Source organism: Peromyscus maniculatus, chromosome 8 (genome assembly GCF_049852395.1).
Source record: "Peromyscus maniculatus bairdii isolate BWxNUB_F1_BW_parent chromosome 8, HU_Pman_BW_mat_3.1, whole genome shotgun sequence".
In the NCBI taxonomy this organism is placed as follows: domain Eukaryota; kingdom Metazoa; phylum Chordata; class Mammalia; order Rodentia; family Cricetidae; genus Peromyscus; species Peromyscus maniculatus.
In genome coordinates, this window is record NC_134859.1 from 82,253,447 (window position 1) to 82,274,134 (window position 20,688).

The 20,688-nt window shown below is 50.1% G+C and overlaps 2 protein-coding genes across 6 annotated transcripts in view; both read left to right on the plus strand.

The window, feature by feature from the left end:
* Positions 1–11,660, plus strand: part of Fam117a (family with sequence similarity 117 member A) — a 67,170-nt gene extending 55,510 nt beyond the window's left edge. For 3 of the 4 annotated variants that reach the window (XM_076543197.1, XM_006971930.4, XM_076543198.1), the window contains 6 exons: positions 2,324–2,419; positions 5,050–5,160; positions 5,529–5,663; positions 7,359–7,560; positions 8,706–8,856; positions 10,493–11,660. In XM_076543197.1, coding sequence (XP_076399312.1) covers positions 5,152–5,160; positions 5,529–5,663; positions 7,359–7,560; positions 8,706–8,856; positions 10,493–10,793 — 798 coding nt within the window. In that variant the 5' untranslated portion in view covers positions 2,324–2,419; positions 5,050–5,151 and the 3' untranslated portion in view covers positions 10,794–11,660. The remainder of the gene's footprint in view (positions 1–2,323; positions 2,420–5,049; positions 5,161–5,528; positions 5,664–7,358; positions 7,561–8,705; positions 8,857–10,492) is intronic. The other variant, XM_042282665.2, reaches the window with a different exon arrangement.
* Positions 11,661–14,084: 2,424 nt separating this feature from the next.
* Positions 14,085–20,388, plus strand: Slc35b1 (solute carrier family 35 member B1). Of its 2 annotated transcripts, none has more exons than XM_006971929.4 (9): positions 14,085–14,357; positions 15,005–15,108; positions 15,696–15,826; positions 16,401–16,431; positions 17,137–17,294; positions 18,169–18,295; positions 19,191–19,297; positions 19,440–19,593; positions 20,193–20,388. In XM_006971929.4, the coding sequence occupies exons 1-9, from the start codon at positions 14,146–14,148 to the stop codon at positions 20,243–20,245; spliced, it is 1,077 nt and encodes a 358-aa protein (XP_006971991.1). In that variant the 5' UTR covers positions 14,085–14,145; the 3' UTR covers positions 20,246–20,388. The 2 variants fall into 2 exon arrangements, with proteins under 2 accessions (XP_006971991.1, XP_015863497.1); XM_016008011.3 differs by having other exon boundaries at positions 14,157–14,357; positions 15,721–15,826.
* The last annotated feature ends 300 nt before the right edge of the window (positions 20,389–20,688 follow it).

A 20,688-nucleotide genomic window follows, 5' to 3' on the forward strand; every position in this document is an offset into this window, starting at 1 on the left:
CTGCTTCAGTGGTCACATTGCCGCATCCTCTCAGCATGCACCAGCTCCTTCAGCCCCCTCTTACAAGGACACTGGCAAGGCTGGGGGTGGCCGTCAGGCACCCCGTCTTAAGTGGGAAGAGGCTTAGAGACCAGTGGGTGAGGGACAGACAAGGAGAGGGAGAGATGGGTTTGCCTGGGATGAGGGGTGGGGTGAAGATCCCCTTGGGCAGATGGTAGATGCTGAGAAAAAGTGATGCCCTTAGCATTCCATCGACACAGAGTGGGCAGTGGTTGGTGCTGAGGAGAGAGAGGCGGGAAGTGGAGCAGGAGAGGAGACGATCCCAGCTGCCAGGCGTTTTCACATCCCTCCTCCACTCTTATGCCAGCCCACACTTCCCTTTTGCTCCTTCACATCTCCTAGAAGAAGGTGGTTGAAGCATTTGAAGAGGTGTTAGCAGCCAGCTGCAAGCTGACCCCGGGTGTTTCGTCTTTCACCACCCGCCTCTCAGAGGCCAGGAGTGAGTGTCGTCCTCTGGGTTTGCCTCCTCTCTCTCTCCTCTGTACTCTTTGCTCCTTTTCCAGGGGTGACAGGGATGTGGGGGACTCAGCTGTGCTAGCAGCACTGGTGATCTGCCAGCTTGGCTTAGGCATACCAGGAAAGGAGGGCATGCGGGTGTCTGCAGAATCCTAGCAGCTGAGGGGGAAATGGGCTGTGTTCCCTGTCAGCCCGTGCAGCTCTTCCGAAGTCAGACACCCTGGTCTAGGAGACGTGGACATTTGGAAGGAGATCAGCTACTTGGTTCCCAGAGACTGTAAGAGCCAGCATCACCTGAGGGCTTTGGGCACACGCTGCATTCCTGGCTGCCCTTTTCATAAAGGAAGAACGATGGGAATGGGCCTGAGGACACGCTCCCTGGTGATGCCAGTTGCCTTACTCGGGCTGGATTACACAGCCCTGGTAAAGGTCCTGCTCATGGGCAGCAGCAGGCAGGAAGGGCCAGAGGCTCCGTTTGCAGAAGCTTCTCTGCATGCAGCTGTCCCACAAGGCGGTCCTGGCTCAGGCTGCCCAGTGAGCTCCTCTTAGCAGCTGTTGGGTGGTGAGGAGCCTTGTTTTCCCCTGATCCTCCCCCTCTCTGTGTGCAGCAGCCTCTCGGGGGAGGTCAGCAGATCTCTTAGAGGAGCTAGTTCCCAGGCCCTGCGTTTTTGGCAGCCTGTGCACAGTAGTCAGAGAGGAATTGGTCCCCCTGGAGCCCTCCCCTTGGCCCCTCTCCTGGAATGGAAGTAGGATGTTAGTGATGGGGAGGGCTCTGGGCCTCTTGAGCTTCATGCTTGAAGCCAATAGCTCCCCCTTTTAGAGGGGGCTCCTCCACCACCATCTTGGATCCCCTGTCTTCATGCAGCAGAGAGAGGAAGGCAGCAAATGGGAAGTCCTTCCCCACGAGGAGCCAGGAAGGCCCGTGGGGAGGAGGTGTGAGTGGGCCATTCAGAATTCTGGCTCCATATTTTGAAATTGTCTTTTCCTTGCTTGTTCAAGAGGACTTTGGAGTTCCCGACACTCCCTCTGTGTGATGAAGTGAGCTTGAGGCACCATGGTACACAGTTGCCACCTGCTTCATCCAGAGGCACCCATGGAGACCTTTCTCCTGGCTCCTCTTTGGAATCCCGTCTGGTGACTTGTTTTTCATGGGCTCCTAGGCACTTGGCCTTGGCTTAGCACACAGGGAGTGAGAATAAAGGATACAGGGCTCTTTTGAAGCGGCTTGGGAGAGAGGCAGTACTTGGCCTTTCCATTGGAGTGTACCCAGACTGACTAGGTGTATAACACATGAAAAAAGTGATAAGGAGCTGGGCGGTGGTGGTGCATGCCTTTAATCCCAGCACTTGGGAGGCAGAGCCAGGCGGATCTCTGTGAGTTCGAGGCCAGCCTGGTCTACAGAGCGAGATCCAGGACAGGCACCAAAACTACACAGAGAAACCCTGTCTCGGAGGGGAAAAAAGTGATAAGGAAGGGAGGAAGAGGGATGTAGCTCAGTGGTAGAACATTTGTCTAGCATGTGCAAGGCCCTGGGTTCCATACCCAGTACCAAACACACAATAAAAAAAAATAAAAGAGAGAGGAGGTCAACACTGTTAGACCTTGGGGAAGGGTTCCTGGAGAGTAAAAATTGGGATAAGGCCATGTACATGGCTTTCCTTCCCTGGAAGAATAAGGCAGCCTGGGTGTGTCCGCGAGGTTGATGAACAGATGTGAGAAGGCTTCATAGGTCACCACCTCTATCCGGGAAACCGCTGGCTGCTTCCTGCCTGCAGAGCTGCCTGTCTGACTGCATGTCTTTCTGCAGACACCCCTATCCTGGCAGGAGCCAGAAGGTGAGCGGGCCAGCTTCTGCATACACAAGCGATCCGCATCCTGGGGCAGCACAGACCACCGAAAAGAGGTAACCGCCCTCTCTCCACGACCTCTCTGTCTCCTGGCACTGTGGGACAGCTCTACCTGAGGATAGCTACATTTCCAGTCTCTCTTGCCTCCTGCTTCTGAGAGCATGGCTCTTCAGCTGACTCCCAACCTTCCATTGGCTTGGTTGTAGGACCACAGACCCTCTTGCCAGGGAAAACCCAGCCAGTGGCTGCTGATGGTTCCAGCCTCCAGACTGGGAGAGTTGTTGGCCTTCGTTACTTTGGGGTTGGACTCTCATAAGTGATTCAGAGACGAAAAGAAGGCAGGGGACAAGCCCCTGGGAACCAGGAGCTCCCAGCCTCATTTACTATTTAATCATCCACTTACTTTTCTTTTAAAAGAAGAGAAAAATAATCCTGAGTTCCTGGATGCTTTGTCTTGGCCCTCCCTCTGCCCCAGGAGGGTTTGAGGCATTGAGACTGAGGAGAGAAAGCCATAGGCTAGGATTCCAAGGCTTCTAACCCAGCTCTGCCTGAAGTGTCATGCGGTGGCTCCAGAGGAAAGGTCAGTTTACCAGGACTCATCCCTGACCCGTTCACAGAGGGAAGTTGTTTCTGCCCTCCTTGATGCTCAGAGCACTGAGAAAATGGAAAGTGATTGGACGGCAAGCGTAAGGCCAAGTGGAAACGTAAAATGTTCGTAAAGCCTTGACTGGCAGAGTAAACAAATTCTGCACAGGAAGGGTGGGGAGTCCTGGTCTTCATGGTCTGATTGATCCACAGTAGCAAGTCGAAAAACACATTCTTGGGCTAGGAGATGCAGCCCAGTGGTAGATTGCCTGCTTAGCCCTGGGTCCTGTCCCCAGCACTGTAATTACAAAGCATTTTCGAGGGGCTGGAGAGATGGCTCAGAGGTTAAGAGGACTTGTTCTTTCCAAGAACCCTACTTCTGTTCCCAGTATCCACATGGTAGCACACAACCATCAGTAACTCCAGTTCTGGGGGAATCCAGTGTCCTCTTTTGACCTCCACAGCCACTAAGCAAACATGCATGCAGGCAAAACACTCATACACATAAACTAAATAAATCTAAAACAGTTTAACAACGCAGTTTCTTTACAACTTCTATGGCAGTGAGCAGCAGATCTACTTTCTGAATTCCATTAAGCTCCCTCCCATTCATATAGTTCTGCGTCCTGCTCAGGGTCTGAAGGCCTAGAATTACAAGTCTGATAGGAATCATATTCCAAAGTATTTGTCTGCTTATTTGTTTGGCTTGGGGTTTTTTGGGGTTGTATAGCCAAGGCTAGCCTCAAACTAAAAATTCTGATTCAGCCTCCCAAGTGCTGGGGTTACAGTAGGCTTGTTCCTCGACGACTGAAAAATGTTAGTGGTACCCTATATTGTTCCAGGGCCCGGGAGTCGGCATGAAACATGGTCGGTCCTCCTCCTAGAGCGTCTATCTTTCTGCAGTGTTGTTTCTTTTAAATGAGGAGAAGGCTTGGATTTCCATACTCTCTGGTCTCAAAGCCTTGGGGGTACTTGAGAGTATCATTTGAGAAATTGTTTTTGACCCTCAGAAATGCCACTTTCAGCCAGGCATGGAGGCACATGCCTATAACTCCAATACTCAGGAGGCTAAGGCAGGAAGGCTTGTTGTGAGTTCAAAGCCAGTCTGGACTACACAAAATGATACCTTGTCTCCACGAAGGAAAAAAGAAAAACAGCCAGTTTGGAGAGATGGCTCAGCAGTTAAGATCATGCATTGTTCTTACAAAGGACCAGCGTTCGGTTCCCAGCACCCATGTCAGACAGCTCCCAGCCACCTGTCTGCAACTCCAGCTCCAGGGGGATCCAGTGCTTCTGGTCTCTGTGAGCACCTGCACTCACCTGCACACACAGACTCACACACATACACACAGTTAAAAAGAAGTCTTTGAGAAATACTTTAATATATGAATGTTTTGCCTGCATGTATTGTCTTATGTACCAGTGTATGACTGGTGCCCACAGCATTCAGAAGAGGGCATTGGATCCCCTGGAACCTAAGTTTCAGATGGTTGTGAGCCATCATGTGGGTGCTGGGAATTGAGCTCAGGTCCACAGCAAGAGCAGCAAGTGGCAAATGTTTTTAATCACTTAGCCATCTCTCCAGCCTCCTGAAAAGGGTTCTTAAAAATAGAAAAACAGAAACCACCTATTGCCCTTTTTTGTTTTTAGTTTTTTGAGACAGAGTCTTTCTGTGTACCCCCAACTGTCCTGGTGCTTGCTATGTAGACCAGGCTGGCCTGGAACCCATAGAGGTCTACCAGCCTCTGACTCTCAAGTACTGGAATTAAAGGCATGCGCTTCCATGCCTAACCCCATGATCTTAGTGGAAGAGAGTCCCTTACAATCCATAACCATGATGTTAGATGTTTTCTGTTTAGAAACTGATTCACCTAGGGAATGCATGGCAGTTGAAAAAAATCAAGTCTTGAAGCAGTGTATCCAGCTAAGTTGAGGAGCTGATTGTCATGGGATTTAGCACCACTGAGCTGTTTTGAGATTAGAAAATTGACGCCCATGTCCCTTTCCTGTATCTTCAGGGACAGCAGCTTCACCTAGGGGAAGGAACCAATATACTTGGCCTTTGCCTCACACTCTTTTCTCCTCCATCTCTGGCTGCTAGATCACCAAGTTGAAGCAACAGCTGCAGAGGACGAAGCTGAGCCGCAGTGGGAAGGAGAAGGAGCGGAGCTCCCCTGTCCAAGGGGACCACGCTCTCCGGGGAATGGTGAGGGTATGCTGTCTCCCTGACCACCAGGCCCTTCTGCCTTCCTTCTTGGCAGACTTCCATAGGGTAGAGAGTTCTCTCCAGCCTTGTAGCCCTGAGCCACATGAATGTTTCGTGGTCACATGGATGACCAGGAGACGTTGCATTGGAAGGGCCCCTCACTGTTTTTAGCTCCTTTTTCCTGTACCCCCAATCACATGCAATTAAGACAGGGACACTAACAGCATCCCCGAGATGCCTCGGAGCTCCAGCTCCTGGAGCAAGCCCCTCTGAGGAAGAAAGCTACATGGACATGATCATCACTCTCGGTCATAATTGGTAACTGGCTGGGCTCGGTGGGGACTTCATGTGATTCTTCATTTGCCTTTCCTTAGGCACCCCTTCCCAGCTTCCCCCCAGGGTCCCCTGTCCTGCGACTCAGCCCTTGCCTGCACAGAAGCCTGGAGGGGCTCAACCAGGAGCTGGAAGAGGTGTTTGTGAAGGAGCAGGGTGAAGAGGAGCTGCTGAGGGTGAGTGGGGGGCTGCCCTGAGTGCACTGAAGGCTGTGCCTGCGAGGGGGGAGATAACAGTGTCACTCTTTGGGGTTCTCGGGCTGTAGCTGTAAGCAACAACCTGTAAACACCACCTTCCAGAAGTACACATGTGGAGTTCATTTGTCTCAAATGGACTTAAGCACAAGAACAGCAGGGGAGGGGTGTCACTAGGGAAGGCCTCGTGGTGAGGACAGGCATGTTAGTTATTCATCTTTGCTGTGACAGACTGTCTGCTCACAATTCCAGCTTCCACATATGGTAACGAGAGGCTGAGACGGACGGTTTTATTCTGGGTCAGTTTTTATGCTGACACAGTTGGATTAGGCACTGGGTACAGGCCTCAGTTGGTTATTTACCCACTGGCTGATTTGTATTTATTATTTATCTGTTTTGAGACAGCGTCTCACTGTGTAGCTCACATTACATCTATGGCCAGGAAGCAGAGAGCAAATGAATGCTTGTGTCCAGTTTGATTGTACTTTTGATTCAGTCTGGGACCCCTGCCTGGGGAATGGCACCATGCCCATTTATGGTGGGTCTTCCCACCTCAGTGAACCTAACCTAAGTAACGCCTCACAGACATGCCCAGAGATTGTTTCCACTGGGGTTCTAACTTCCATAAAGCTGACACGCAAGATTCACGAGGACAAATGGGCACAGAGGAAGACCCTAGCTAGGAGGAAACTGTCCACCAACAGGTCCCTGAGGCCTGGGCACCCTCCCCCACGTGTGCCTCAGCTCCTGCCACCTCACTTTCAGGCACCACTTCCCTCCCTCTGCCTCTACTGGTGACATGCAGCAATCAACCCTTCGTGCCCAGGTGCCATATGCAGCCTTTTCCCTGTCCTGCAGGCAAAATTGCCAGCTGCCTCTTTTGCAATCTTGGGCACATTTTTATACTGACAGTTTAATTACAGAATGGCAGTTGGGCAGTATGAACATAATTCTGATGGGTACAGGCCTCAGTTTGTTATTTACCTACTGGCCGATTTTTATTTATTATTGTTTATTTACTTATTTTTGTTTTTTTGAGACAAGGTCTCACTAGGTAGCTCTGGCTATCCTGGAGCTCACTGTGTAGACCAGGCTGGTTTTGAACTCACAGAAATCACCTGCCTCTGCCTACCAAGTGTTGGCATTAAAGGTGTGCACCACCACACCCAGCTTCTGGTTGCTTTTTAAATTGGTATATGTAGGATTTCATATGCCCCCAAACACATGCACACAACTAGTTCACTGGGGTCCAAATGCCATCAAATGTTTAAAAAGGAGGATGATAGGCGTCCAGTGTATGATGGATGACCATCTGCACATTTGTCCTGCGGTGGCTTATAGCATGTGTGCTGTTCTGGTACCTCACCCCTCTTATGTCACTCTGTGTATCAGTCACCTTTGTGTCCAAGAGACTCGTACACAGAGGGGCACTGATCACATGACACAAATGAACGGGGCTGTACATTGGACTAACAAGCCTTGAGGGAAAAGAACAAAAGTGCTCTGGGAGAAACAGTTTCTCTTAGACTGAAGGTAGGTCAAGGAATAAATGACTTGAGGAAGTGACAGTCTTCTGTCCTCGAGGCTAAGAGAAAAGGTGCAGGGAGTCTCCTGGGGGTCACTGCAGTCACAGGGCTGAGAAGGCCCTGGCCTGAGTCTCTTCTCCTTCCTCATCAGATTCTTGAGGTCCCTGATGGGCACCGTGCCCCAGCTCCTTCACACAATAGCAGCTGTGACCATCCCCTCCTCCTCCTGGAACCAGGCAACATGACCAGCTCTCCCTCTGTGCCCCTGGCATCCCCTCAGCCTCCTGGCCAGGCCAGCCGTGAGGAGCACCGGGGTGCCACTGAGGAGCTGACATCCATCCCCAGTGACAAAGGTAAATCATGAAGCCAAGGCACTAGAGCTGGCTCTGGGCGACAGGAAGGGGGCTCCACTGGCCTTTGCTCTGAAGCAGTTTCAGGCCTGGCATTATTATGAACCAGCCAGTGTCTGTGAGTCATCGTTCTGCACACTCTACCTGTGATAATAATGACCCTACAGCACTCTGACTCCTAGTTTATATTATAAAGTCTCTAACCCCAAAGAATAGCCTTTCCCATCCCTGTTATTTGGCTGAGGTTCAGGGCGCCAAGGTAAAAAACCAGAGCATCTCCATTCAAGGGTCCCCTTGACTCATCCAGCTAAAGCTTCAAGGCAGTTATAAATGAGATAAAACAGTGCAGTCTCTTATTCAGGGTCCTGCATGTTTGACCCAGACTGACACCTCAGCTTTCTGGCTCTGAATCCCTGCTTTCTCCCATGCACCCCTTGGCCGTCCACTATATAAGGCAGGAATCCTAGTAACACCGTATGTTGGAAAGCACTGTTACCCACACCATCTGACTCGCTGCTCACGCTAACCCCATGAGGTAGGCTAGCTGAGGGCACAATCTAACAATATACCCAGGGAAATAAACAGAGCACTGAATGAGGAGGAATAAATGTAAGAGAAACACAGATAAAGTCAATATTTGCAGCCTAGGCAAAGTGCAGTTCCAGGATGGAAAGTGAGAGAAATTGTATCCTCTGAGTGGGGTAGAGTCAAGGTTGCTTCTTGGAGTTAATACAAGAGCATTGTACAGGAAGGGATAGCGTTTCCAAAATGCAGACTTGATGAAGCTGTGGTGTTCCTCAGGCAGGGCACTGCTCCCAGGGAAAGGCAGAGGGACAGCAGGTCGTTCCCTTTATGTCAGAGAGCCGGGCACTCTCTTGGCTCCTGGGAATATAGAATTGAAAGGAATCTTTTTCCATCATTCAGCAACTTTGGTCCCCTTTGGTGGTGGTACTGGGAATAGAACCCATGGCCTCATACTGCTTACTTAGTAAGTGCTCTACAGCTGAGCTACACCGCCATCCTCAATGGCATAGTATGAAATATGCCTGGATAGCAGAGCTGTGTGGCCCCTTTGTACAGAAGGCTTGAGCTTAAGAAAGTGGGGGCTTTCCTTTGTCTCCGTTGGCTCAACCCTGCTCTCTCTGCAGCCTCCTCTCCAGGCCGCCCAGCCTTCCTAGAAGAGGGCAGTCCGTCTCCAGTCCTTGCCTTTGCCGCCTCCCCTCGGCCCAATCACAGCTATGTCTTCAAACGGGAGCCCCCAGAAGGCTGTGAGAGAGTCCGTGTGTTTGAGGAGGCCACGTGAGTACATCCCATGGATGGGGCGTGGGAGGGAGGGACAGCGTGGAGGGTGAGCCCGTGTTACTCCCACCTGACAGGTCCTTCTTCAGGCTCCACTGTCTCCGGTCTAGAGGTGCTGTCAACATCAGATGATCAGACTCGCAGATTTTCCATGATCAAACTTGTTGACATTACCTCCTCTGAGCACTTAAATCTTTGCTTATCATTATCTCCATAGAAACCTGCTTTCTGCCCACATGCCAGCCACAAGCACAGAGGGAGCTGGAAGGGAAAGAGATCTGAAACCTAAGCCTTTTGTTCCTTCTATTTTTTTTTTTAACCATTCCTGGGGAAAGTATAAGGACTTGGTAGACCGTAATCAGAGGGGAGTAGGGGGGAAGCAGGCAGACAGATAGACAGGCAAGCAGGCAGGCAGACAGACAGACAATATGAATGCATGAAAGAGAACGAACATACCAGTACTTTTTTTACTCCCTGGCTGGCTGTTCAGTTCTAGCGTTGTGATCTTCCAGAAAGAAATCTAATTCTTGCAAGAAAGAACTTTGGAATATTCTCCAATCGTATTGGATGGTTCAGAAGCCATCCACTGATCTCTTTACCATCTGTGTGGGTTTGAGGATAGCCATTCCAGAGGCCACCCCAGTCCCCTCTGCAAGTCTGAGAGAGCTTGTTCTGTTTTCTCCTGCAGCTTTCTATTTGTTTGGGCAGATTCACACTGGAGTTGTGGTTTCGATAGCAGCCAGGAAGTTTAGTCATGGTGTGGGTGTAAAGATTTGGCTAGGTCTGGGTTTCGGGCATTGAGGGCACCATTTGTATCTCAACTGAGGGAGAAGACAGCCCATGGTGGTAGGCGTTCTGGAAAAGAACCACTGTCAGAAGGTCTTCGTTACTGTTCCCACTGCTGCCTGGTGTTCTTCAGGCGTCTGGTCCTCCGAGGTGTTATGAAGGAAAAGGCTCTCTCTCTCAGCTTCTGCGGGCTGGGCTCTTCTAGCTTCCCTCCCTCCACACCATGAGCACAGATGGAAGTGAGGCTGTTCCTCATTGTGTCCCAGAGTCATGAAGCTAGAGGTAGTCTACCTCAGTCGTCTCCTCTAGCTTCCCACTCTGCATTCGACCTTTTTGGAAGGTGCTGTTGATCAGTTATTTCCTAGGAACTCTTGGGCTTTCTTCAGGTTTCCTACAGAGAAATTCCTTATAAGCATATATTTCTGTGGTGGGTAATAGAACCCAGGGCCTCGCACATTCACCCCTAGCCCAAGATACATTTTTAATTGTCATAACTAGGGAGAAGGAGACATGATCCTGCTGATATCCAGTTGGTACAGTCAGGGATGCTGTTAAGTGTCCTGTGACATGCATGGCGGTGCCTCTGACCATGATCCCCACACCAGGGAATTATTCGACCCCAGATGTCAATAGGGCTAAGGCTGGGAGCCCTGCTTCAGGTCAAACCCACTGCAGCAGCACTGAGACCCGAGGGACCTGAAATGTGGCAGAGCTTTTCAGGTTTTGCTCAGGTCACTCTTCTCTCTGAACAGGGACCCAGCTCCCAGGGCACCCTGCTGAAGCCAGGTCTCCCTTCTCCCACTGACTGCTCTTCTGTGTACTGACATGTCTGTCTTTCTCTATCCTTCAGGTCCCCGGGTCCTGACCTGGCCTTCGTGACTTCCTGTCCTGACAAGAACAAGGTTCACTTCAACCCGACTGGCTCAGCCTTCTGCCCTGTCAGCTTGATCAAGCCCCTCTTCCCCAGCATGGGCTTCATCTTCCGGAACTGCCCCTCCAGCCCTGGCTCTCCTCTCCCCCCGGGCAGCCCCAGGGCACCCCCTCGGAAGGATCCAGAAGCTTCCAAGGCCTCCTCACTGCCATTTGAGCCATGGCAGCGCACCCCACCATCAGAAGAGTCCGTGCTTTTCCAGAGCTCCTTGGTAGTCTGAGCCCCACCCCACTCCTTACACACACACACTCTTACCATGGAGACTAGTGCCTTGGTGGCAAGCTCCTCATTCGCTTCCCAAGCTGGGGGCTGGAGGAGCCCTTCCCTCTTGGCCTTTGAGCACTTTCATGTATTGTGTCAAAGCTCCAGGTCCTTTGGACGTCAGCCCCTCCAAAAGGGAGGAGACTTACCTTCTCCACTAGCAGCTAGGCAGCTCACAACTTACACTTGTGTACCTGCGGCTTCCCTCACTTGCTAGAAGGTCTTGGGTCTTCTAGCCCAGGGAGTGAGTTCCAATGACTTTTAGGAGGCTCTTGTGATGGAACAAGTTGGCTGTGAATGAGAGTGGGGAGATGCCACAGACTTCCTTACAGCCCCACCTCTAGAGACCGAGGAAAGCAGACCAGATGCCTTCCTCCTAGAGGAGCTGACCAAAGTGGTCCTCAGGGCCAGAACACTTGACCAATTCAGCTGTCAGCAGGGGGACCACGAGATTTCCCAAGTGGCATTTTCATCTCACTTTTACCCTGACTAAAGATTGTCTTAAGCAGCATCCCAGCCCTAAGTGGATAGTGGGAAGAGGGAGAGCTGGCATTCCTCCAGGTGGCATGTAGTGGCTCCATACCCTCCACCTGCCCCAGGGTTGGGTTGGATTAGAAAAATGCCTATTTTTCTTGTATCGATGTAGAAACTCTATTTTCTCCCAAAGACACTATTTTTGCAACTATTTGAAGTTTGTATATTTTCCGTACTGCAGAGCTTACACAAAATTGAAGAATGTTAATGTTCGAGTTTTCTTATCTTGTGTTTAGAGGTTGTTTTTTGCAGATCTTGATGTTAATAGACCAAATAAATAAGTATTCCAGCAGTTTGGGTTCTCTGAATCCCTGGGATGGGAGGAGTACGGTAGAAGGGAAGGCTAAGGTTATAGCTGTCACTTTAGCCTGTCTTCAAGAGAAGGAGCCTCACTTAACACATCATGATCTAGTTGCTGTAAGGATGGGCCTTGCTAGAGACTCTTCCCAAAGACACACCAACAGTAGACTCATGAAGTCTTGTCTAGAATGGAGAGCATGATGATGTGTCCTTCAAGTGGATATGCGAGTCACTAGGGAAGGGGCTAACAATAGTCTGAAAAGGCTCCTGGGGACAGTCGACTTGAGAGAGAGCATGAGGGCAACTGAAGGGAGACAGTTTGACATTGCAGGTACTTCTTGCTTTGGCAGGGAAACAAGACCAGGGAATGACATGAAGCTAGGACGGCATTAAGGTTTTAAATTCATGCCTGTGTCTCAGTGAGTACCCAAGGCATAGTGTGCAGCCTTGGAGGGGCACAGAAACTGATCTTGTCCTTTCATAGCCTCTCAGTTGGTGCTGCGCTGTAAGACCTTAGACACTTGAGAAAAGTGGGAATTGCCATCCCAACATTCTGTTAGTGCATGGAATTTATGAAGCATTTCAGCAAAAGACATTCCCATTCTGTTGGGTGGAAAGTTTACCCTAATGGGTACAATTGTATCTGTCTCAGATGACCTCAGGACAGACCCCTAGGCCAGGCTATCCCAACTACTGCCATGTGTTGGTCTGGTAATTACCACATACCAAGTTAGGGTATTTAAATGAAATGTCATTGGGAATATGACCACCGTTAGATGAGAGAAATATAAGCACCACTCTCTGAGTGAAGGGAGGTCAAAGAGATTGAATAACATTTTCCAAAAAGACCATACCAAGTTGGGGAGTAAGCATTGGAATCTTGATCGCTTCCCTCCACAGCTGGGGCTTCCTAACCACAGAGCTCTCCTGTTGGTTATTATATTGCTATGGTTTCTCATGGGGAAACTCAACCCAGGTCAAGTGAATTGTTTGTGGTACCAGTTGGTAAATTAAAGAGGCAGAAATGGGATCCAAGACTCACCCAGTTACTGTTTGGTTCCCTGGAAGTGTCTGCTGATTCAGTAAAGCAAGTCAAAGGGCAGGAGTAAACATGTGGGAATTTCTCTTCCCCAAAGGAGACACTAGGCAAGGGACAGACCCCATCTTCTCTTAGTCCTCCTAGCCCTGAAAGATGTCTGGCTTGTCCCCAAAGCCTTAGTGAGTCAGGTCCCCAGCGATGGGTGTGGTTGCTGTCTGGCCTTTCCTTCCTTTGCCTGAGGCTGTGCCAAAGGAGCCAGGCTGCGAGAAGAGAAAAGCAGGCCAGAGGCCCTCGGCTGCCTGTGAGTTGGACTGGGGCTAGTCTTGTAGTTGTAGTCAAGCAGGTGGAGACCCAATCATTGGGAAGGGGTGTGTGTGTGTGTGTGTGTGTGTGTGTGTGTGTGTGTGTGTGTGTGTGGTTGCTTCATTGGAGAGTTGGAAGGCCTTGAAAAAATTCACTTAAGTACTTAATGGGGGTGGGAGGGCGGAGAAGAAAGGATTGTAAACTCAAGGTCATTCTCCTACATAGCAAGTTCAAGGGCAGCCTGAGCTACATAAGATCCTGTCTCAAAACAAACAAAAAAACATTTCAATAAACTTGAAGTTTTCACCTCCAAGAGGTGAGGAAATAAAATTGAAGTTGAGAAAATGTGATGACTAATAATACCTCGAGTTTGCACAGCACACTTTACAGTTTATAAAACACTTTGGCAAACCTCAGCTCATTGAATCCTCAGAACATTCAAAGGGTGACAGGGTGGTTATTACTAATTACTCCTAGTTTACAGAGTGAGAAAACTGGGGCTCAGAATTTAAGTAACACTGCTGTGCTGCCTTTAAGTGACAAGAGCCCCGGTTTATCACGGAGTCTGCCCTACGGGCTTCCTGTCCTGGAAACCTCGTCAAGTGCCAGAAGACCTGTATTCCTCAGCCAGGCTTTGAACGCCCGGTAGACGGGGCTGGAGTCGCTGACGCTGGACAGCGACTAGAGGGCGCTAAGGCACTATGAAGAGTTCTTGGCGTCAGGACCCAGCCGAGGCCTGACAGCCCATCGCAAAAAAGACTTGGATTCACTCTCCCGGCCTCTCCGCCTCTTTCTCCGCCCATCTGTCTATTTTCGCTCCGCGTAGCCAATTGATAACGTCCACATACTCATACGTCATCACTGTACGCCGGGCTCTCTCCTAGGCCTCCCCGCCGAGCTCCGGGCTGTAGGTGTCCTCGGCGTTGCCTGATCGGAAAATCTAGGGGGATGAGGCCTTAGCCTCGATATGGCTGGCTCTCCTGGCCCCCAGGAATGGAACCAAGGTTTCAAGACCTGCCTTCTCTCCTAGAATGCTGCTGCCGGGGCGGGAGGCATTTCTCTTTCGGCAGCCGTGAGCTGGCAGTTCTGGAGGTGGCTGCTCTGTCCTACAAGGCGGCGGTCGCACGCAGCTCCTATGAGGTCCCTGCCACCGGCCGGCGATGTCCGCCTGGAGCTTTCGCCTTCGCCGCCGCTACCGCTACCTGCTCTGAGCGGGTCTCCGGCCGACTCGTCCGTGCGTCTCATGGCCGCTAGCAGATCCCTGGTGCCTGACCGGCTGCGCCTGCCGCTGTGCTTCCTGGGTGTCTTTGTCTGCTATTTCTACTATGGGATCCTACAGGAGAAGATGTGAGTGGACCCTTTTGGGGGCAGGACTGCTAACATCCCCCAGCCAGGGCCGGCATCCAGTGCCCACCGCCTGCTTTACGGCCTGATCCTCAGGCTTCCTGTGTGTGGTATATAGGTCTCCCTCCTCTCCGGCTCGGCCCTCTGACCTCTTTTGCACTCTGCTATTATGTATTGCCGGCTGAGCATCCTTGTGGTTCTAAAATTCCAGGGCCGGCCTCTGGACGCGTTCCTTTTTCTTCCTTTAGATGTGTTTACCTTTGTTGATTACAAGAGCGTTCTGTGACCTGAGAGCCAGGTCCTTTTTTGAACTCTCGGGTGCTTGCAGACCGCTAATCTTTTTGTTCTCGCTCTTGCTTTCCTACTGGGCATACTTTTTATCCCGCTATCTGATTTTCCTTGTTGCCCCAACTGTATTCTTTATGGATATTCTTTCTTTTGGTTATGGTATCAGTAGGCTAGCCTATCTAGTTTCTAGGTTTAAATCAAATCGGCCCCTTTGGGTAAATAAAGTCAATGATCCTTACTAACTCTCACTACATCCCCAAAGCACGGTATTTCCAAAGCCCTCAGTGGCTCTGAACATACTTGATGACACCGAGTGACGCATACTAATTTCTCCTGTCTCTTTTTCTTGTATTTCATCGTAGAACAAGAGGAAAGTATGGGGAAGGACCCAAACAGGAGACGTTCACCTTTGCCTTAACTTTGGTTTTCATCCAGTGCGTGATCAATGCTATGTTTGCCAAGATCTGTGAGTACCTCCTAGTAATTTGTTGGGTGCACCCTCCTTCCCCCCATATTCTGGACATAAGACGTGGATTCATCTTTAAAGTCTAAGTTTTCCCTACCTCCGTACCCTTGAAGATTCAAACAGCCCCTCTGCAGTCTGTAAAACCAATGGCTGTGAAATGAGATTAAAATATTAGGTCTCTAAATTATGCCAACTTTTGAGTCTGAAATGACTGGGTCTTCTGTATTCCAAATCCCCACTGAAAATACTTAGAACATTTCCCCCTTTATCCCTTTGACTTTGCTTTGTATGACAGCTTCAAACATGTCTTTGTTCCTTGAAGCCTATTGGCAGAGTTAAGCCATCCTTTCTAGAATTCAATGAATCCCTACCTCCCCTCTGCATGTGGTCTTGTTAGGCTGAAGGGGAACAGGAGAGATGAATAATTTTCAGAGATTTCCCAGCTTAAGAGGATAGAAATGGCTGTCTTACTTGACAGACAAGTTCCTTTCCCGTCGCCCCAGCCTCTGCTTAGTGGTCCATCCTTGCCCCACCGGGTTTCTCTTGTATGTTTTGTTTGTTTTTGTTTTATTTTTGTCTTCTCCCAGTGATCCAGTTTTTTGACACTGCCAGGGTGGATCGTACTCGGACCTGGCTCTATGCTGCCTGCTCTGTCTCCTATGTGGGTGCCATGGTCTCCAGCAACTCCGCACTACAGTTTGTCAACTATCCAACTCAGGTGAAACCTCAGGGTGAGGCGAGAGTTGGCTCAGAGTTGTGTGGACAGGACTAAGGGGCCTTCCCTAAGGTCTGTGATTTAAACGAAAAGAAACCGTCCTAGGGGCTAGGGATGTAGCTCAGTCGGTAGAGCTTGCTTAGCATGCATGAAGACCTGGGTTCCATCCCCAACACTGCATGAGCTAGGTATGGTGTCACATGCCCACAGTCCCAGCACTCAGGAGGTAGAGGCTGGGGATCAGACTCAGAGATTCACAATCGTCTTCAGCTATATATTTCCAGTTCAAAGCCAACCTGGGCTACTTGAGACTATGCTTCATAAATAAATAAATAAATGAATGAATAAGAAAAGAAAAGGGGTGGAGAAAAAAGTCATAGCAGAGTATGCTTGAGAAGAGTGTAGAGTGTAGGACCATAGAATTGGGGTATGAGTGTGGGTCTGACCGTGACAGGACAGCTTCTTGAGGCCAAGTTCTCTGGTACAGTTCCATTGCTAATACCTTTTAATGCAGCACCTGCGACCCTTCCTGGCACCTCACAGGCGCTCAGAAATCACTTGCTCACTTTTATTTCAGGTCCTTGGTAAATCCTGCAAGCCAATCCCAGGTAAGCAAAGATGATCCAGTCCCCATCCTCTGTGCTCACTCTTCCCCTCTCTCCAAGAGCTCTGAGTCCTTCTGGGTTTTACCATCTCGTCATAGGTCTCTCTAGGGATTTTCCTGTCGTCTGTTGCTTCCTGTGGTGTGCACAGGCTGAGCGAGGGCCAGAAGCTGGCCTTGCCTACTTTGTGTCCTCAGCCGTTGTAGCATCCCCTGTGCTTACACCGTCACCTCACACCCTGAGTCCCTTTGGGCCAGCAGTGTCTTTCTTTCTCATCTTTCCCTGTTCTCCACCCTTGCCCAGTTCCTTCCTGGACTTTTGTCCTCTGCCCTTCTCCACCTAATTCACTACTCAAGCCTGTTGCTCAATCATCTTTATCTGGGTGCCAGCCCGACACCCCTCCCAGCTCTCACCCTCTTTTCTCCTTCAGTCTTGACATGGCTGTCAGGAGGAGAGTGTTGGGGTCACTAACGCCAGTGGCTGTCAGGAGGAGGATGTTGGGGTCACTAATGCCAGTGGCTGTCAGGAGGAGGATGTTGGGGTCACTAACACCAGTGGCTGTCAGGAGGAGGGTATTGGGGTCACTAATGCCAGTGGCTGTCAGGAGGAGGATGTTGGGGTCACTAACGCCAGTAGCTGTCAGGAGGAGGGTGTTGGGGTCACTAACACCAGTGGGTGCTTAAATTGCTGCTGTTTTTGTCTCCCCTACAGTTATGCTCCTTGGGGTGACCCTCCTGAAGAAGAAGTACCCAGTGGCCAAGTACCTGTGTGTGTTGCTAATTGTGGCTGGTGTAGCTCTCTTCATGTACAAGCCCAAGAAAATGGTTGGGGTAGAAGAACACACAGTCGGCTTTGGAGAGCTGCTTCTGGTACACAGTCCTTTTATGAAGGCAGCCTTTTCTAGCACATTCCAGCAAGGACAGTGGAGGCAGGCAGGAAGCCAAGGGGAAAGGGGGCTGCTGTTATCCCCTGACTGCTGTTGCTGGTCTTTGCTGCAAGGAGCCTGGTTCTGCTATGGCTACAGTAGGAAGGCTGAAATATTTAGCCATAGCTAAGCAAGCTGTCCTGGAGAAGAGTGCTCTGGGATCTGTGCTTAGATCCTGATGTGAGCTCAGAGAGACCCAAGAAGGAGAGAAGGTGTGTGCTTCCCTAGGTTTTCAGGCAACATAGAAGCTAGACTTGAATCAACAGGAGCTATCGTTTAGTGTTAGACCCTGTCCCAAGTGCTTCACATCTTTATTGATTAACTTTTATAACAGTCTCCTGACACAGGTAGTGTTATCTCCATTTTACAAATGAGAAAACTGAGGAGAGGCTGAGTCACTTGCCCATTGTCACACACGTAGTGGCAGTCAGGACTCCAGGCCAGGCAGTCAGATCTCAGACCCTAGTCTTTGGAGGTCTTTACGAGCAGAAGGCACCCTGCAGGAGGAGGCCCACTCACCGTGGCCTGTTCCAGTCCCTGTGCGCCAGCTTGTGGCTTCGACATTGGGAAATGGCGGGCTTCCTGCTCTGCTCTGATTACAGTCCATTGTGATGCAGTCAGTCTGTCAGTCCAGTGCCTGCCTAAGGACAGCCTGCTTGGTCTTTCTCTCCCCGCTCCACCCGGCCACAGGCAGCTTTAGTTCTGAGGACTCTGAGGGCAGCAGCTTTCTGAAGTGCCTGAGGGAAGATCTTGTGTCCTGGGTTAGGAAGGGGCCCTGCTGGCCACCTCATTGCCAGCCGCTCCCTTTCCTTCCTCAGCTCTTGTCTCTGACCCTGGACGGACTGACAGGTGTTTCTCAGGACCATATGCGGGCTCATTACCAAACAGGTTCCAACCACATGATGTTGAACATCAACCTTTGGTCCACATTGCTGCTCGGTGCTGGTAAGGAGCCATTCTGCTGTTCTTTGCACAGATCACCAGAGGGCAGACTGCTCTCATCCATTTATCCCCAGCTCTTCTGCCAGTTGCTAACTTGGTGCAGGCCAAGGGCCTGACTTGGTTCCAACATGCCCTTCTGTCCAGCCCCTTCCCTTCCTGGAAAGACCTGTGCTGGCAGTGTCTCTGCCCCCTGTTCTGACACTGTAGGGAGGGGTAGACATGAGAAGCTACGTGGTGAAACACATGGGGGTATCTAGGGAACTCTTTCTCAGGAAGCGAACGAGACATTAGTATGGTCTTGCTGACTTAGGAGTACACTGGAGTTCATGGATGAAACCTTTGATTTGGAATCAGTGGTTCCTAACTTCTCAAATCTGAGCACATGAAGGAGGTATTTTTCATGTAGCACGATGAGGTTAGTGGAGAAGACTTGGTGGCTGGAGATGACCGATTCCAGGAGTGTCCTTGAGCTGGAGACCTAGAGGTCACTGTCAGCATCATCCAAGGATCTCTGCTTCTAATCCCTTTTTTCAATTTGCTGGTTTGGGTTTTTACTTTGGTTTTGTCTTCTGAGGCATTTTCTCACTCGGTAGTTCAGACTAGCTTAGTACTCACAATCCTCCTGTCTCAGCTTCTGAGAGTTATAAGATTATAGGCACAAAGCCAAATATACCCAACATCAATCACTTTGGTAGAAGTATGTCATTAACTTTGAAGCCTTTCTTGGAAAATCAGGTTAGTTTCTGTAACTAGACAGGAATTTGAGAAAGGTGCATACCAGGCCAGAATAAACTCCACATATGGTTCCTCGCCCAGCCTCCCTCATGGTATTTAAGCAGGCTGCATGCAGGTGTATGGATAAGCATAAGATGAGCTGTTTACTTCTTGAATTTTTTAGGGATCCTGTTCACCGGGGAACTCTGGGAGTTCTTAAGCTTCGCTGAGAGGTACCCAAGCATCATCTATAACATCCTGCTCTTTGGCCTGACCAGTGCCCTGGGCCAGGTAAGTTCTTTGGAGGAGGCAACCTCGGCATCCCTCCTGTGTCAGTGGGAAAGTCTGCTGGGGGAGGAGGGCGGCCCAGTCAGCCCGGTGTCTGTCGTAACTCACGGCAGTGCTCAGGAGTCTCACCCCTTTCTCTTTCTAGAGCTTCATCTTCATGACAGTTGTGTATTTTGGTCCCCTGACTTGCTCCATCATCACCACAACACGGAAGTTCTTCACCATCTTGGCTTCTGTGATCTTCTTCGCCAACCCCATCAGCTCCATGCAGTGGGTGGGCACCGTGCTGGTATTCCTGGGTGAGTACTACCCAGAGCAAGTGCCTCCAGGGGCCACCAAGGGAAGATGGCAGGAGTTTATCTTGTGATTTAAAGAGAATTTTTCTAAAGGAAAAGGAAGCGTTTCTAATACGACCTTTCTCCTGTGCACTCCATCTTCGTGGTGTCCTTTAATGACGTGAGCGGGACAGAGTCTGGTATTTACAGCTGGGGAATTTTGATTCTGTCTTTTCTTTTGGTATTGTTGTGTGTGTTCCCAGTGTCTTGGGTTTTCCTTTTTTTTTTTTTTTTTTTTTCATTTGACGGCATTCTGTTGTTGAGGAAGTCACATAAAATAGTCTTCCAAAGTTTGTTGTACCTAAAGCTGGGTAAAGTGGTGCACACCTTTAATCCCAGTGCTCAGGAGGCAGAGCCAGACAGAGCTCTGTGAGTTCGAGGCCAGCCTAGTCTACACAGTGAGTTCTAGGACAGCCAGAGCTACCTGTCTCCCAACAAACAAAACAAAACAGAGTTTGTTGTATCTAAATCCCCACCTTTGGGAAGCTAGGCTGGCTTCCTCAAATTATTGGCAGGCTTCATGTTCCCCCATGAAGTTTAAGCAGCTTCTCTCCTTTCCTTAGGTCTCGGTCTTGATGCCAAGTTTGGGAAAGGAGCAAAGAAGACCTCCCACTAGGAAGAGAGAGGCTTCCGCCACTCCAGAAACACTTAAATTATTATCTCCAACGGTGACATCTTGGGAAAATGGACTCAATCACGACAAGGGACTGGGTTCCAACCTTTTTATAAAAAATAAATAAATAAAATCAAAGGAAGCAAGATGGAGTATTCTAAACAAAGCAACAAGACAGGTTGCTAATGTCTGGTTTTCCCCAGTCTAGCACAAATAAAGAGAAGAAAGGCAAACTGGAAGCTGGAGACCCTGCTGCTGCTCTCCGGGCTGGGCTTGGCGAGGCTGGGTGGTGAGGCTCCCCACGAAGTGCACAGAAGTGTGATTGAGCAGGGGAGCTCTGGGAGCTGGCAGGCCTGTGCCAGCAGCCTCTGTTCCCACGGGCGAGCTCTAAATATGCTGAGACAGGTGGTGGCTGTTCGAGCCAGAGGATGTAAAATCACTTCAAA

Coding starts and splice junctions, on each gene's coding strand:
- Slc35b1 (XM_006971929.4), top strand. CDS start 14,146: ATGAGGTCCCTGCCACCGGCCGGCGATGTCCGCCTGGAGCTTTCGCCT. Junction 14,358..15,004: donor GGGATCCTACAGGAGAAGAT/GTGAGTGGACCC, acceptor ATTTCATCGTAG/AACAAGAGGAAAGTATGGGG. Junction 15,827..16,400: donor TTGTCAACTATCCAACTCAG/GTGAAACCTCAG, acceptor CTTTTATTTCAG/GTCCTTGGTAAATCCTGCAA.